Genomic DNA, 18,486 nt, shown 5'->3' on the forward strand with positions numbered 1-18,486 from the left:
CTGAGAAATACTTTATTCCTCTACTGGCTATGAGTTGAAATCCCTACCTAATGAAGTGTTAACTGCTTGCAAAGTGAAAGGAAAATATGTCATTGCAAAAATTAAGGAAACAAGGGCCTGTCAGCGTGGCCTAGCAGTTAAGGTCCTCGCCTTAAGCGCCAGAATTCCATATGGGCGCCGGTTTTAATCCCGGCAGCTCCACTTCCAATCCAGCTCCTTGCTTGTGGCCTGGGAAGACAGTCGAGGGCAGCCTAGGGCTTTGGGACCCTGCACCCACGTGGGAGACCCAGAAAAGGTTCCTGGTTCCCGGCTTCAGATCGGCACAGCACCAGCCATTGCGGCTCACTTGGGGAGTGAATCATCCGATGGAAGATCTTCCTCTCTGTCTCTCCTCCTCTCTGTGTATCTGACTTTCCAATAACAATAAATAAATCTTTTAAAAAATTAAGGAAAAAAATAAGGCAGGAGATTGTGGGGAATGTGTGTAGGAGGGAGGGTGGGTGGGAAATAGCACTATGCTACTAAATCTGTACAATGCTATATGTGACATGTTATATATAATATATAAAACAAAAAATTTAAACACATACATATATGTGAAATATATACATATAAACTATATAAATATAGAATGACAAATATTGGTGAAAATCTGGAACAAAAAGGAATTTTTATTTCCTTTTCATGAACAAATAATTATGGAGAACAATATGTAGGCTCCCTAAAAACTAGAAGTGGAACTACAGTATGATCCTGTATGTGAAGGAAATGAAATAAGCACGAAAGACATAACTACACTCTCAAGTTCACTGCAGTGCTATTTATAATATTCAAGGTGTAGAACCAATTTAGATGTCCATTATTGAATATACAGGTAATTGAATTGTGGTATGTATAAACCATGGGATATTATTCAGACATAAATAACAATGAAATCCTAACATGTGCAGTAAAATGGGTAGAACTACATAGAGATCATTAGTGCTAACTGCAATGGGCCTGATACATAGACAACAGTACAATCGCTCTCACATGAAAAGCTAACAAATAAACAAGCAAGTCTTTCTGACCTTAGACTAATGATTCATAGAGGTTGGGAAGGATGGCAGGAGCATAGCAAAGAATGAACATTAGATCCCCAAATGCAGTCAGGCATAAATAAGTGTGAATGCTCCACCAAACAGTGGAACTATAGTTAAAAGTGATATATTACAACCTGTATAAAAAACTTCGAGACAACCTGACAGGTTCTGAATATAGAGAAAAGGGAAGGAAACAAAGGCTACTTTCCTGGTTTCACTGATTTATCATGTGTACGTGTGTTGAAGTATCACAGTGTACTCATTAAATAAATCAACATTACATTGAACAGTTTACATCAGGAAAAAAATTACAAAAGGTTGTCAAAGAACCACAAGTACACTCAACAAACAAACAAACAAAAAAAAAAAAGAAAAGACTTTTCTGAAGCATATTATGGTCTGTTAAGATGCACCGAGAATGCCAAGAGCAAAGATGTCAAGTTACATATATGGCAATCTTGTTCGTCTATGTCCATTTTTTACAACAGTCACAAGCAGCACATACAACTCCATTGATGGACATAGACACAGAAGATAAGGTATAAACACATAATGGGATGTTATTTAGTCTTCAAAAGAAAGGAGCCTTAGCGAAATTATTCTAAGCGAAATTGCCAGTCACAGAAAGCCAAATGCTGCCCCGTAATACTAAACAAGGTATACCAAATAGTCACTTAGAAACAGAAAACAGATGGCTGCCAGAGTTGGTAGAAGAAAAGTTCAAAAGCCCTTTTCATTCTATTCAAGTCCCAGATTTGTAAGATGAAAAGTTCTAGAGATTCGTGGCCCAACGATATACATAAAGACAACACTGTATACTTAAAGTTGTAAGCATAGAATATTTCATATTTGTGCTACCAAGAAAACAAATTACATTAAATAGAATTAAAGAATAATGAATGTGTTTTTATGCTATTTATATTTTATATTGTATCTAGTTTTGGTGTTTGTAAATCTTTAGAAGGCAACTGAAAGTGACTGGCATACAAACAGTGATGTAAGATTTGTATCTTACCTCATATGTTATCTTCAAACTTGACTGTAATAAAATAGGGGTAAAGTTGGGATGAACTTCTGCAGTGAGCCAAAGACGAAAGGAATCTTTAGGTTGAAGAGTATTCAATTCCTGTTTATGAAAACAGTAAAAATTTACTGTAACACATACACAAAATTCTTAACAATTTTTAAGAATCATTTTTCTAATAAGACTGCTGTGACATTCTCGTATACTTAAACTACTGGTGACATTTTGTTAAAATATTCATGTTTTCTAATCCTAGCTTAATGCAATGAATAAGACCTTGAACACGGGCTGGGTTGAAATGAACTTTGCCATTTCTTTGCTATGTGACCTGGGTTCCATGATGCATAGCATCTCACACAAGATAATTAAATTTAATATTGTATAAGATGGTGTGCGATACTTAAACCTTGCTTGATACTGCAGTTAAGTACAAACGAAGTGTTTATACTTGCTATATCTAAACAAGCATGTGGTTTGGGGGATCCCACTGCTTCATTTTATGCCTTCGGGGAGTTATACACAACTGTATCAATTCCAATACTGGCAAATTTCAGATTTTGTACTGTGAAACAAACTTAAATTTTCACCTTACAAATTCATCTACCTATGCCTTTCAAATATTCACTTCAGTCATTTATTTCAATGTGTATTTCTTTGCTTACCCTTCATATTCCTTCTACCCAATATTGCCTATGAAATCTAGCAAACTCTCACTCATCAACCCAGATACAATTTAAATTCAGTATCTTAGAGGAATCCTTCATAACCTTTCCCCTATTCCTACATGAAGCAGAAATAATCATTTTTGTCATCTTGTAAGTTCTCAGTAGTCATTTGTTGTACAGCACCTATTTCTGAATGTATTAAATTATATTCAAGAGAGACAAGAACAAATTCTTTCTGTAATCAGTACCTAACAGAATTCTTAGCTTTTTCTATAATAAGCAAGTGTCTGTAGATTGAATAACAAAGGGTGATGGCTCTAAAAATGACATCTACAAGTTATTTTGATAAAATCTGTGCCTGATACAAATATTAATTTTTAGTATTATGTGAAAGACCAAATTTAAGATGACCAATAAATAAAAGAATAGCCACAGAAACATTTTGCTTATTTTAAAAGATAAACAAAGAACCAGCGTTTGCCATGGCATTAAGGGAGTGAAGCCGCAACCACAGTGCCAGTTCATGTACTACCTGCTCTACTTCAGATCCAGCTCCCTGGAAGAGTTAGAAGATGGCCCCAATATTTGTGTGCTCGCCACCCAGATGAAGCCCTGGAAGATGCCCAGGTGACCCGGGCATCCAGGGCACCTGCCTTGCCCTGTAACATGAACCTGGCTCTGCCTACCTCAGCCCTAGTGGTTGTGGTTATTTGGGAAATAAACCAGAGGATGGAATATCACTATTTCTCCCTCAATTTGTAACTGATTTTCAGTTACATATGTAAGTCTTAAAGGAAAATGATAAAATGTATTCATACCTCATAGTTTTAGTAATTTTTACCTAAGGTTTTCCACTAAGTTAACATAAAATAAAGGAAATGTAAAAGAAATACATCTGTGATATAGTTGGATTTATGTAAGGTTATATTCAAACAACTGAGGCCAGTTGAGGATTAAATCAGAAGATGGAAGAGGACTGTTTCCTCCTCTTTCTGTCACTCTGCCTGTTAAATACTAAAACTTAAAAAAAACTTCTAATGTACAAAATGTTATTATATTTTACATAGTTTGATAACTGACTCATCTGTTTGGAATAGGAAATAAAACTCAAGTGTGCACTGGACTTTTCTTTCATTAAACATTCGATCCACCACACGATTTGTACATATTTACACATTAAAATGTGTAATACAGAATTACATGAATATTCACATATCTCATTTTGAAAATGAATCATCACAAACCATCAACTCATTATCTTACTGACTGGCGTTAATAGGTAATCATTACTGATTATTTTGACTAAGGTGCTATAGCTGCTATTTACTAAGATGGCAAAACTGTTCAAAATCTCACAATTAGATCAGGGCTTTCCTAAAAGAATTCTCTTTGGTTATATTTTCTACCAAATTAAGTGCATCCCCTTGCTAAGGACCACCTTTGCCTCCTTAAGTCCAAGGACAAAAACAAATTCTTCCACATGATTTTCTGCAAGCTGTCACTTCCTAGCCATCTAACTCCCTTAACCACACTGACATACTTGATCCTCTCCAGTGCTATGATGCACACGTTTTCACTGTTCATCTCCAAAACCATATTATTTATGCCGCTGAAACTGTGATCTCCTTTGCTGCCTTTTCTTAGCTAAACCACTTAGCCTTTTTCTCTTTAGACTCCACATTTCCATCCACCATCATATTCACCTTTCTAGAATGAGTATCAGACTTAAATGCACACTTGCACGTAAACCTATCTAGCAATGTGTTGCCTTAAAATTACTTTCCTTCCAGAATCATCTAAGTTAAATGAAATGATTGCTTCAGTATACATTTTGGTTTCCTTAAGTTGGTCTATTGCAATCCTTTAAAGACTACCCATTTTTCTTCAGAAAAAAGTTCTCCCTACTTCCCTGTTAATCCTAATTAGCATTGTGAAATCTCTTGCATACCCTTAAAAAAATAGATTTTTATAGACTTTCTATTAAAAGATACATCTTCTGCAAGTGTATATTTTAAGAAGCAAATTTAAAATTTGTCATATAAATAAAATCTTAAAGTTTTGTAAATGATATGTTTTAATAATGACACACTTATTGGAGATTATCAAATTAAGTCTATCAGATGCTATTTTTACCATGTTTGTCACAGCTTACCTTTTCCAAAATTGGCAGCCAAGATGTCACAAGATGTAAGTTTTTTAAACAGAGCCAGTCTCCATTTCTAGCACACTCCTTCAGCATCTGAATTGCCAAGTCAGCTTGGCCTTGACCCATGGCAACCTACAAAAATAACAAGATAGAAAAAGCAGATATAATATATTGTAACATAAAATTCAATAATAATCACTTGTAAGTGGCATTAATATTAACTTGAAGAGCCAAATAATCTTCTCCAAGAACATTAACTAAGATTATTTAACTAGTTAACCTTGCCAGCAGTCACTAATTTACATAGCTGATACCTGATTATCAACCCGATATAATATACTAATCTACTGTACATAACTTTAACTGAAACTCCCTGAAACTAGTCTTTGAAAAACCTGAACTTTGTTGCCTAAAAATTCTGCGTTTCTTTTTGGTGGGGGGGGGGGGGGTTGTTATTTTCTATTTACATTGTTGTTTTTGAAATTTTTTTCTGTCTAGGATGTTACAAGGTAGTTGGTAGCTGGTTTATTTATTTTTTAAAATTTTTCCAATGAAAAAGTTTGTTCATTTACTTGTCAAAATTAAGAATAAGTCAATGTAATTTTCAAATGCACAAATTGAACTGACAAACACTGGAGGCAGTCTTTAAAAGCTCCTGGTTAGGGAGGACAAAGCATTATATTGAATATATTACTCTCAAAATCTACATAGATGTGTTGTTTTCTCATTGCTGCTCTCAGTCGCCACGAACTTACTAACAACTGAAATACTCATTTTTCTGTAAGTCAGAAGTACAACTCATCTAAATTCCAAGTTTCCAGGTTTGAAAATAAAGGTTCTTTCTAGGGATTCCAAAAAGCAATCTTCCCCTCACCTTTTCCAGGCAGGGGAACCCACTTACCAAACTTTTCTTGTGACGCATTCCTCCATCTTCAAACCCAGCAGCAAAAGTATTCTGGTGGTTCTCTGATCTCTGCCTCCACCATTTTATCGCCTACTTCCACTCCACTCTGACTTAACTGCCTTCCCCTGCTAAGAACTGTTGCAATAATATTGGGTCCACCTGGACAAACTAGCATACCATTGTGATTTAAAGATCCTTAACATCTACATAGTTCCTGCTGCACTGGAAGCAAACATATTCACTATTTTAAGGATTTAGCGTATGGACACTTAATGGGACATTATTTGGTCTGTTACCCTGACAAAAGTTCATTTCATTAACAGGATCCAGTGTGACAGAAATAGCAAAACCAGCAGGGCAACATATCAACTGACCTGGTGATAACACTCTCCACTCCTTTCAGCATTAGCAAGTTCTTGAAGTTCCTGAGAAGGATCAGCACCCGGGGAAATAATTATTAAGACAGGTTCAATTTCTAGTGTCTCTTTGTATAAACGTTTGAGATTTAGAGGAGGTGGGGACAACTCTTTAAGTCCTAAAACACACAATAAAGAAGTTAAAAATGCTAACCAACATATATTATATAGGAATGTATAAAAACAAATCACTTGATACATAATGGATGAGCTGTGGATGGACTTTAATCTCATTCTTCATTTTTTCACCCAAAAATCATTCTCAAGGGGAGAGGGAGGGAAGAATTCCTATACTAACAAACCTGTAAAATTGATTAAAAATAATCTGCATACTCATGACTAGTAACTAACATACGTTCACTGCTTGAAGTGTCAGGCATACTTTCAAATGTTTGGTATCACCTAACCATTGCAATGCTAACATGTAGAGGCATTGATTATAACACGTAAAAGCTGAAGAAATACATAGCCAGCACTGCAGTTATCACTCCTGCACTTTCCAAGTACCAGAGGAAACAAAGCAGAAAAATAATACCAAATTATTATAATTGGCAAGGATAATAAATTCATTTTTTCTCATTTCATAGCTCATGCTCACCTAAGACCAATAAGCATCAGATGTACAGAATTAAATGGGAAACTATGAGGGTTTCAAAGAAATTGTCTATATACAAAAACTGGGCATCATTTCAAAGTCTGATGTGCCAAAGTTAATGTTATCTCTTAATACAATTTTCCATGAACTTTTTAAAGTGGCTTCAGAGTCTTCAGAAATAGAATACTCTACTCTAGAAATAAGCCCCCCAAAAATCAAGCATTTCGTGGTAGGTAGAAGCCTAACAACAGCTTTTTCAAAATCCTGAAGCCTCCTTACTTAATCAGATACTTAAATAGTCCTGTGTAGGATTTTGCAGGTGAAACTGAGGTTAAGGAACTTTAAGCAAAATTATCTTGTACTATTCACCTGAGCCAATCTAATGACTTGAGCCCTTCTAGGTGGGAAGATTTCTTCTGTCAAGCAAATGCAGCAAAACAAAGGGAGGTGTGGGTCAGAAAGAGGAGAAACTTGAAAAGGAATTAATGGCTCAACTTAGTGCTGGCTTGAATGATAGAGATGGGGCTGTTGGCCACAGAAGGCGAGTGGCCTCTAAAAGCAGAGACTAACACTGAATGACAAAATGAGACTCTGAATCCTACAACTACAAGAAGCTAAATTGAGATGAGTTTGAAAGTGGACTTTCCTAGAACCTCCCAATAAGAACTCTAATGATTAACACAGATTTTATCTTGTGAGGCTGGGAGCAGAGAAACCTGGTGAGCACACCAGATTTCTGATCTTCAGAATGGGGGTTGTTACAAGTTAGTAAATAGCTGTCATGAAAAAAAAAAGAACATATGTCCATGTGATCATCTTCCCTCTTAGACAAAAATTTCATAAGAAAAATTAAGTTAAGGAAGCAAGATGGATTTGATGGGAGATAAGAAGACTGCATAAGGTTGGGGAGTGGCACTGGGCCTCAATAGATTAACCCTCCACCTTCAAGCGCCAGCATCCTTCAGGTGTGCCAGTTGATGTTTCAGCTGCCACATTTCCCTTGCAGCTCCCTGCTTATGGCCTGGAAAAGCAGCAGAGGATGGTCCAAGTCCTTGGGACTCTGAACTCACATGGGAGACCCAGAAGAAGCTCCTCGTTCCTAGCTTCAGATTGGATCAGCTTCAGCTGATGCAGCCATTTATGCAGAGAACCAGCAGATGGAAGATATTTCCATCTATGCCTCACCTGCTCTCTGTAAAATCTGCCTTCCTACTAAAAATAAATAAGGCTGGCATGGTAGTGGAGTGGCTAAAGCTAAAACCTTGCACGCACTGGGATCCCATATAGGTGCCATTTCATGTCCCAGCTACTCCACTTTCATTCCAGCTCCCTGCAACTGGCCTTAGAAAGCAGCAGAGGCCGGCTCAAAGCCTTGGGAACATGCACTCTTGTGGGTGACCCAGAACAAGCTCCTGGTTCCTGACTTCGGATTGGCTCAACTCCAGCCATTGCAGCCACTTGGGAGTGAACCAAGAGATGGAAGATCTGTCTCTCTTTTTTCTGTAAATCTACTTTCCAATTTAAAAAATCTTTAAAATAAATAAATATTTTTTAAATGAATGAATAAGAGTTGTGGAGGATTAAAAAAAAATAGAATTGCCTGGCTAAAAAAAGCAAAACAAAGCAAACCTATCCTCCCTCACATCTGGTAACACATCTACCCCCTCACTGCTTGGGAAACGCCATCCAATGTCAAGTTATAGTTAAAGACTCAGCACCTTAACTTCCAATCTAGCCTCCATCTAATGCTCCCTGGGAGGTAGTAAGTAATGACCAAAGTGCTTGGATCCAGCAGACCACAGTAGAGTTCTAAGAATCTGGCTTAAGCCCAGCCAAGCTCTAGATGTTGCAGGAACTTGGGATGTGAACAAGAATATGGAATCTCTCTCAATAATTTTTTAAAAATTAAAAAAAAAACCTCTGCAAATTAGTAGACTTATCTCCTCAAAAGTTGTGAATCTTTGAAATTAAGCACAATGCACAGTAACAACGTGGGAATTGGGAGGGTGCTGAAAGAAATGCAAACACAAAGAAGAGAGAAACAGAAATGGGAGGTGGAAAAGAAACAAATGAACAAATGTAAAGAATAACACAAAGAGAAAGGTTCTTGATATTAGCCCTTGAAACAACTCAGCCCATGTGTCAATACAGCTTCTATCTTTATGATTATTTAAACAGTCAATAATGATTCACTTATTTTTCATTTATGTCAGTTTGATTTCACTATTCGCTATCTGCAACCATTTGGTAAAAAAATGTTCCACTACACATGAACAAAAAAACATTTGATAAACATTTTGATACAGATGAATAAAAAAGCACTTATCCTGTCCAAGAGCAAATAAATCAGAGAATATGTCTAATCCAATTTCCTTATACCCTTTACAACCATGTGATAAGTCTATATAGTAACTGAAGATATCTATATATCTATGTACATGAATATTCTAGCATAGGTTGGGACAGAAATAGTTATATGAAAAACTGAGCAGATAAGGTTACAGAATAGCATCTAAAATTTACTTTAATAAGATCTGTGCCTGATACTAACATTAACTTTAGCATTATGTAAAAGATAAACAAAAAACAATAAAGAATAACCACAGAAACATTTTGCTTGTTTTAAAATGTAACCCAAGGACCAGCGTTCTGGCATGGCAGAGGGTAAAGTCACAATCTATGGTGCCAGTTCATGTACTACTTGATATAAATGAGTATGTATGAGCCAGAATAAATGCAGGCTGGCCTGGCTTTGCTGCAGCATCAGATGGCAAGTGCTGGGAATGAAAGCAAGTCCTGTCAAGCTAAAATGCAGAACCACCTGGAAAACGCAAGATCTGGTTCTGGGAGTGGGCCTAGTAGGAAAACTGTGGGCATCGTTTTGGGCCTTGGGTTTGGGGGCAAGTGCCGCTCCTCACAGTGTGGCGGTTGTGGGGGGTGCCCCTGCCGGGTCGGACCCAATGCTGGGGGCTCATGCCAAAGACACTGCCGCAAGGCAGTGAACGAGTCCTCGGCCTCCCCCAGGGCCCAAGAGAGCTCTTTCCTCAGGGTAAGTGCACCATGAGGGAACTTGGGAACTGGGTTAAAATCCCTACCTCTGCCCAGCTACTAATATCTTGCGGCTGGGTGAGTAGGGGTTCGGGCCTTGGGTTTGGGGGCAAGTGCCGCTCCTCACAGTGTGGCGGCTGTGGGGGGTGCCCCTGCCAGGTCGGACCCAAAGCTGGGGGCTCACGCCAAAGACACTGCCGCAAGGCAGTGAACGAGTCCTTGGCCTCCCCCAGGGCAAACTCTGGGGTTTTTTAAGATATGTTTGCTGCCTGGGGACACCCATGACTAAGTCCAATTTTAGTGTAGGTGAGTAGTCAATGTTGGGTGATTCCCAGTGACAGGGTCATGGAAGTTTTAGGCAGGCTTGGGGACTGAGACCTGGTGGTTTGGAGGGAAGTACCCAGGAGACAATTACAGTTAGTTAGATACACCAACCCAATTCGGAAAACAGAAATGGCCTGTTTGCCTAGAACATCACTGATCGTCACACACTAGCCCACACCAATGCTATGGATGGGGGCCTCTTTGGCAGTGATGGGTACCATTACCCAACTGTTTGGTGGAGTGGTGGAGTGGTCACATCTGCCAGGGTCAAGACTCTCTCCAGCACGCGAGAGAACTTGGTCTGGGGGTAGACTCTAAGGGATTGTGTGGGCCCAACCCTGTGGAAATACAAGTTCCCCCTGCTTAGCTAGCAAGCTGGGGTTGGGATGGATTAAGCTAGATGTGACCATGCCACCTGCCATCACACACGGGTGCAGGAACCCAAAACAGTCAGCACAGGTCAAGGCAGCAGCACCTGAAAGTGCATCCTTTAACAGGATGTGGGGTGGGCCGGGCTGCCACTGGAAGGGGACAGAATGGGCAGGGATGAACAAACCTTAACTCACAAGAAACAACAGAAATCAGGTTGGAGCACAGGTCATGCCACGTAGGTCCTTGCACCTACTGATCTGTGTAAGACAGGGATGCTAAGCCACAGCATCTAAGGGGACAGGACAAGAGAGGGGCTCTACCAAGTTGAATCAAAGCAACCACTGGCCTTCACAAGATCTAAGGCTGGGAATAGGCCCAGTTGGGCAGCTAAGGGGATTCTCTAGCTGGGTTGAGTTTCCCACCAATGAGCACATGGGCTGTAAAAGGGGCTGCATTCTGATCAGGATACGAGTGTAATCCCACTTGGCACAAGTGTGGACTGGGAATGGAAGCACCAAGCCGGGCCAGACCCCAACACCATCTGGTGCTCTGCAGGACCAGGGGAAATGTATGACAGACTAGGCTAGGTCTCAGCCCTGACTGAACCATGTGTAAGCCATATGGGGGTATGGACGAGCCATGGCTGGGTTGAAACATCCAACAATAAGAACCAGATTGGGTTGAAGAACAGTCAGGAAACACCACTGTTCCTGCTAGGACCGGAGGTGAATTGAACAGGGCTGGCTCATGGACCCCCTGGTATGCGCAAAATCTGGCACTGGGAGAGTTTCTGATGGAGGAGCCTGGGCAACTCCTCTGGCAGGACACAGTCCCTGCAGGTAAGCGCAAGAAGCACAATAGGAAACAGCCCAGAACAGGCTATGGAAATTATCCCACTGGTATACACATGGCATGGATTGGGGGCAGACCAGGCTGAACCTGTTCACATCACCCGCTGGTGAGTCTGAGCGCCAGAACGGAGTGTGGGTTGAGCCAGGTTCGGTTGCAACACATACTAGTACACAATAAGGAATGCCAAGGATGCCAAGGTGAGATGAGCCGTACCGGATGTGGTTGCAGCGCCCAAACAGCACATGTGATACTCAGGGGGAGGAGGCAAAGCTGACAGGGAAATGTGGGCTCCCCTGCTGGACAACTACTTCCATTGGAAAGCGTGAGTCGGGATGGGGGCAGATCAGAATAGGCAGGGCTGTTACACCTGTGGGCCTCATGTGGGCTAGATAAGGGAAGGGCCACGGTGGGCTGACTGTTCCGACTGGTGCAAGCAAAAACCAGAGTGGGTGAGGGTTGGTTGGGCTAGCCGCAGTACTAGCTGGCAGAGGCTGGCACTTGGAACTAATTCTGTCAAGTCAAATGCCAGAACTACCTGGAGAGTGCATAATCTGAGAGTGAGTGTGGCCTAGAAGGGAAATAGTGGGCACCTCCTTCGGGGCTACCACTCTCATTGGACAGCACGAACACCAGGACGGGGCAGGGGTGGCTGTACAGAAGGGCACCTGCCAGTAGGTGTGTGGGCTGCATAGTAGGTTGGTTGGGTTGAGCTGGGCTTCAATACCCATCGACATGTGCGAGAGCTAAACAGGATGTGGGACAGACTTGACAAGCCTGCAGTGCGTACTGGCAAGCATGGGAACCAGGGTAGGGGGCAGAACTGGTGGGGGTTATGGGGAGTCGCCCCAACCAGGCTGCAGCTCCAACTGTTTTGCGTGAGGACCGAGTATGAAGTGGGCAGGATCGAACTGGACTACAACACCCGTTGGTTCACGAGGAAGACAGGACTGGAAACAGAACGAACCAAGCAATCCCAACGAGCAGCATGAGCATAAGCTGATTGGTGTGACGGACGGTGTTGGAGTCTGTACTAGCAAACTCGCACAAGAATCAGGTTTGGGATCATCTCAGATGAAGTTTCTTTGGAGATCCCTCCAACTGAACTGCTGATCTTAGAACCCCAACCATAAAGAGACTGTCAGCCAGTGGATTCTGAATAGGATTCATTGCGATTGGAACTGAGAGATTGGCAGCAATCCAGAACTGATGAACTATCAAAACTGTATGAGCAGGACCCTCAGAGCGCACCTCCCTTTGGGGATCTGGGATGGGTGGGAGGTTGGGTGGGGCTTTTCCCTTCATTTTTTTCCCTGACCCCAGATACAGGGTAAAACGATATTGATGTGGAAACAATGGTATTACCCTCTTTACCTGTAGCCCTTGACACTTTGTTCCCTAATCAACTAAGTAAGATTATTAAAAAATAATAATAAAAAAAAGAAAAAATTTGCAGCAAAAGAAAAAAAAAAAAGAAAACTGTGGGCATCTCTCTGATGGGCTATAACTCCTGCCAGTGAGCATGAGAACCAGGGCTGAGCATGAACCTGCCTGGACAGTAAGGAGAACCCACTGGCATGAATGTGAGCTGAACAGTGGGGTCAGCTGGCCTGAGCTAGGCTCCAATACCCATTGATGTGTATGAAAGCTGAATGAGATGTGGGACTGACTGGAACAATCTGCTGCACGGAACCAGGTTAGGAACAGGCCTGGTAGGTGTGATGGGAAGTTGCTCCAACTAGGCTGTAGTTCCCACTTGTGTGCATGAGGGTTGAATATGTGCTGGGCAGGATTAGGCTGGGCTGCAGCATCTGTTGGTTTCCATATGAAATGGGGCTGGGGGTAGAACACTGACCATGTGACTACAACTACCAGTTTGTACAAAGACTAAAGTGGGTCATGTACTGAGTCAGATCCCACACTACCTGGCACACACAGGAGTTAGGACTGGAGTCACCTAGGGCGAGATTTATTTGGGGACCCACTTCAACAAGATCACTGAGCTCAAAACTCCAACCACAGGAAATCACAGGATCTGTAGTCTGACTGGAGCACACATGCAGAATTGTGTCTCATTGGTTGTTGAGCCTGTGCAGTGAATGGCATTCCCAGATGCCCAGGGGGGACCTGACAACTACTTCATTGAGGATTGCAGAGGATATCTAGTACCTACAAGCACAGAACAAATTGGACAGCTCTTCCAGCCAAGATTTGACAGCATGTATCTAGACAAATAGAGACTCAGCGGTGGACTTTATCAGCAAATGGACCTTAGAAGGTTTTCCTCAACCTTGGAACAACAAAATCAACAGCATTTAAGATGTATCAAAACCACTTAAGCAGTATCCTTAGGACATGCTCCTCTTCAGGGACCATGGAATAATATCAGGTGGCAGGCTTCTGGGATGTCAGCAGGTGTCTGTGCCCTATCCCCAGGTACTGATGAGCTTGGGATGCTGGGGGCAGCCCATTCCCCAACCCCTTTTCCAGATACAGGAAGAATAAAAGAGACTGGAGGCAACTGTCTCATTCACTTTCCCCGAATCTTCGACCATCCCCACCCTGATCAGTGGTCCACATGGCCATGCATCCGTCCCAACTATGTAAACATCATCAGAAATAAAATGGTTTTATTATTTTAAAAAAAACTTGTTACTCTTAACAGAAGCCAGCCATGTAAAGAAGGCACAGAGAGAATGTCATTAAATGATTATGGCAGAAATTCTAGTCATACAGTTGCAAGCCAATGAAGGAATACAAAAAAACTGCCAGAAAACCATCAGAATCTAGAAAGAGGTGAAGCAGGCCTTGGCACAACCTTTATTTCAGATTGCTTACCTCCAGAATTCTGAGACAATGCATTTCTGTTTTGTGAGATGTAAGAAACTTAGATGGTAGGTTAGCATGTGGATAGTTGTGTATATAGCACAACTTTATGCAGATGTAAGGAGTTAAATCTGCCATAAATATGCCTCAAATTTACTATTTCAATATTTAGTAAATATAAGCCTTCTTCTGAAGGCAGAATTACTAAAGATTCATTAGTCTTGGATGAATCTGCTTCATGTAACATCATTTTCACAGTTTTTCCTTGACATGATATTCTAAACTGTTTTGTAAAAATGAAACCATTTCCAAATAGATGACAAATTTTAGCTGTTTGAGCAATACAATCTGAAGCTATTAAAAATGTTATGAAAGACTTAAGAAAACTATTATTGTGAAACTGGCATGTTGAGACAACAGGCTAACCCCTCCATATTTTGACACCAGCATCCCATATGGGTGCCTATTCATGTCCCAGCTACTCCACTTTCAATGCAGCTCTTTGCTTATGTCCTGAGAAAACAGCAAAATGGCCGAAGCTCTTGGGACCTTACACCCACATGGGAGACCTGGAACGAGCTCCTGGCTCCCAGCTTCAGACTGGCTCAGCTCTAGTTTTTGCAATCATTTCGGGAGTTTTACCAGTGGATGGAAGACCTCTCCCTCTGTCTCTCCTCTCTCTGTAAAATCTGCCTTTCAAACATAAACAAATAAATAAAAACTGTTATTGCGACGTTTGTGATCAAAATGACAGATTTTCACTTTTTATTTTAGACATGGCAAAAATAACTCTGAAAGTTTTGTTTCTAAGACTGATACCTGTAAAAATATTGTACTTAAATTGTCTAAATTTCTCATTAATTGTGGCTACAAGTATTACCTTGGATATTTAGACCATTTTTATAAAAAGTAATTTTGAAAACTTAAACACTTCCCAAATGGTTGGCTGGGAGTGGATCAAGCCAAAGCCATGAGCATGAAACCCCTTCTGTGTCTCCCACCTCCCTCCGGGTACACAACACCGAGCATTTGAGCTGTCTTCCACTGCTTCCTAGATGTACAAGCTGTGAGATGGTCTGGAAGTGCAGCAGCCAGACGGGAATCACTGCTCATAAGTGATGCTGGCACCGCATGTGGCCATTTAACCCACTACCACAAAGCTTGGTCCAGTACAAAATTACATTTGATTATAAACAACCAACTAAGAGAATTATTTTTCTATACCAAGTAAGATTATATATAGTAATAATAAAAAGGACTTAAAACTTTGCAAAGTAAGACCTGCAAAAATTAAATTGAAAACAAATAATTCAAGCCAGTGGTCTAATTGTTAAAATGTATTACACTTACCCAAAGTTTTACAGGCAAATAGAGCCATCGCACTTTGCAATCTGTCTGGTCTTAGTGCCTGTGCTACAAGAACCTTAAAATAAAACACAACATATTTCTAAATAATAAAGTTCCATTGACAACTTTTAGTAAATATGATAACTAAACAAGCTTTATATATGAATACTTATTATTATTCCATAGTATTAACTATACTTCAAATTATCACAATATATATACCAGATTACTTCTTCAGTGTTGAAAATACTATTGTATTCTGTTTATTTCCCAAAGCTTGTTATTGAAAGCAAACAGGAGTTAATTATGTCCTCAAGATCTATTGAAGACCAAAATAAAGGTGAAAATAATAGTATAAAGAGCTCTTCAAGGAGTCTATGTACTACATGCTTTATAAAAACAGGTATGCTTGATATAAAAATTTTGTATCAGATATAAACTCAAAGTCAATTCCATATATCATTAACTTTTTGTATTTCCATATTGGTAATGCTTTTCCAGGCCCAGAAATTGAGCCCAAATTTTCAAAGCAACATTTCTATTGGGCATTACACATGTTCAAGGGACTGCAAGATATTAACATTTTTTCTTAGTTGTGTGTGTGTGTGTGTGTGTGTGTTTTAAGAAAACTTGGTAAAGCAGAATTCACTGTTTGTGGAGATACAAAAGGGGTAGAATCCATAAAAGAGCTAAGTAAATTACCACTTCCTATCAACTACTGACAAGTAACCCATTCTAAGCTTCCAATAAATTTAGCTGAACAAACCAGTAGGTTTTTAATTTTCTTATGAAATAGAATGGAAAAATATTCCCTCTTCTTGGACAGGTCTTTTTTTTTTTTTAATACAATTTGAAGAAATAGATAAAAAAAAAAACTAGAATTTTTATCTTAGTTTCTTTCCTGAAAACATTTTCCTATTTCAAGATCCTTTTTTGATGCGGAGGTAAAAACATAGTAGTGAGAGACAGACAACAAAACCAGAAATTTTCGTCAGTGATTCAATTGTCTGGATAAAGGCAGCAAAACCATTAAGTTATATAACAGTCTAAAGACCAAGTGTATTTAAATGGTTTACAAAATGTCACCAGAAAAAAATAACCCTTTGAATTTAGAAAACACCAAAATTAAAAAAAAAAAAAAAAAAAAAAGGAAAACACCAAAATTTACCTGCTGAAACAAGGAGACTTTCTTTGCAAGAATCAATGGAAACTCTTGCTCACACATGGAGTTATGATAATAAGCACGCCACAGAGCCACATCTTCAAGGCAGAGGGTCTGATAAAGACTGGGGAGAGCAATCTTAAAAAAATACATATACATACATGTAAATTATGAGCAGTACATGATATTTATTACAGAAAAACCTAAAAGGCAAAGAAAAAATATTGATAAATGTGACTTCCTTTTTTCCTTATTTTGTTTCTACTTATATAATCATTTTTAGGTCAGAATTAATATGGCAAATTCATCCAGTGTTAAAGTTAGAATTAAACAAACATTTCCAAAGTAGTACTAAATCAATATTCTCACAACACTTTCTGTATATAGGTAGTTGTGCCTAGCTGGCTCCACCTTGTGGAGAAAAAGAACACTGTCACTAAAATCAAGTGCAAACTTTGGATTGACACAACCAAGATCCATCTTAATCTTTTAAAACATTTCACGTTTCATGTAAAATTTGACAAAGAATATGTTTGACAAAACTTGTAGTCATGTTCCACTGCTCCACTCAGCTCTCTTTCCTACAAAGCTTCAACCGTGGTCTCCATCTCCTTCCTGTAGAATCCATTTTAACAAGAGATTTGCTGAATCACTTCACCAAGAACCTCCACGCCACTTTCTGATCAAATTCCTTATTCCTGACCCTTGGTGTCTGATCAGCACGGTCTGCCTTGAACAAGAATCTCTCTGGAACAGTTTAGTTAGCATCCTCCTTCATCCTTGACATCTCCTCTCGGTCATTTTCCATTCACTACCCCTCACTACTGACCCTCATCATGCCTCTTGGTCATAAATCCCCACTTATGAAATGTATTTTCAGAACTGAGCAAACTGCTACACACAGGTCTCTTTTCCATTACTGAACATGTTATCAGTTAATAAAATTATCCTCACAGTTTCAATTTTCATTTAGTTCTGTTTTTTTGTAAAAATATAAAATCCGTAACAAAACCTATTTTTCTTTTTAATTTAGGTCAGGATTTGTGAACATACAGCTTTTTTTTTAACCACTAAATTTGTGTTTTCTTTGAAAACACAAATTTCTACTAAGCAGTCAATATCTATCTTAAACACTATCATCTTATATTCCCTATACTTTCAGCAGCATTACATTTTCCCTAACGCTTTCAAAGATTAAACTACAAGCTCAGAAATCTTTATGACTAGAGAACTTCATTGAAAACAATGAAAAATTTAAAAATTTTTTATCCACATTATACTACTTCATGTAATACAAAAACAAATAGGGTATATAGGATATTTTATTTAAATGTTTATTTTCCATATTTACCCAATCTATCATATCTCTCAGGTTTAATTTTATACCTACCTGAAATTAAAACTAGACAACTGATAATTAAATAATTATATTTCAATAATAAATAGCCTAAGCCTGACAGGATAAGAGTCGAGATTAGGACTGTTAGTATTTAACTCACCACCACTAGTTTATGTACACTAACACACTGCATAATAATCACATATTTTGCTAGAAATTTAAGATACACTATACAACACAGAAAGTTCTTTGGATACATGTTAGACAATGGCAAGGTAATTATTGAATATATTCTCTGCAATTTAAAGTCCATGCATAGCAGAGTGTTTTTAAAATATTTTAAAGTATATGTTTGTCATTCTACTGAAAACAAAGTCTAGCTATCTA

The 18,486-nt window shown here is 39.3% G+C and overlaps 1 protein-coding gene across 1 annotated transcript in view; it reads right to left on the reverse strand.

The window, feature by feature from the left end:
* Positions 1 to 18,486, reverse strand: part of DYNC2H1 (dynein cytoplasmic 2 heavy chain 1) — a 280,093-nt gene that overhangs the window by 96,826 nt on the left and 164,781 nt on the right. The window contains exons 75-79 of the mRNA XM_058663973.1: positions 16,767 to 16,898; positions 15,602 to 15,674; positions 6,196 to 6,356; positions 4,924 to 5,049; positions 2,098 to 2,208 (exon numbers count right to left, since the gene is read on the reverse strand). Coding sequence (XP_058519956.1) covers positions 2,098 to 2,208; positions 4,924 to 5,049; positions 6,196 to 6,356; positions 15,602 to 15,674; positions 16,767 to 16,898 — 603 coding nt within the window. The remainder of the gene's footprint in view (positions 1 to 2,097; positions 2,209 to 4,923; positions 5,050 to 6,195; positions 6,357 to 15,601; positions 15,675 to 16,766; positions 16,899 to 18,486) is intronic.

The sequence above is a fragment of the Ochotona princeps genome, chromosome 4, assembly GCF_030435755.1.
Source record: "Ochotona princeps isolate mOchPri1 chromosome 4, mOchPri1.hap1, whole genome shotgun sequence".
Classification (NCBI taxonomy): Eukaryota; Metazoa; Chordata; class Mammalia; order Lagomorpha; family Ochotonidae; genus Ochotona; species Ochotona princeps.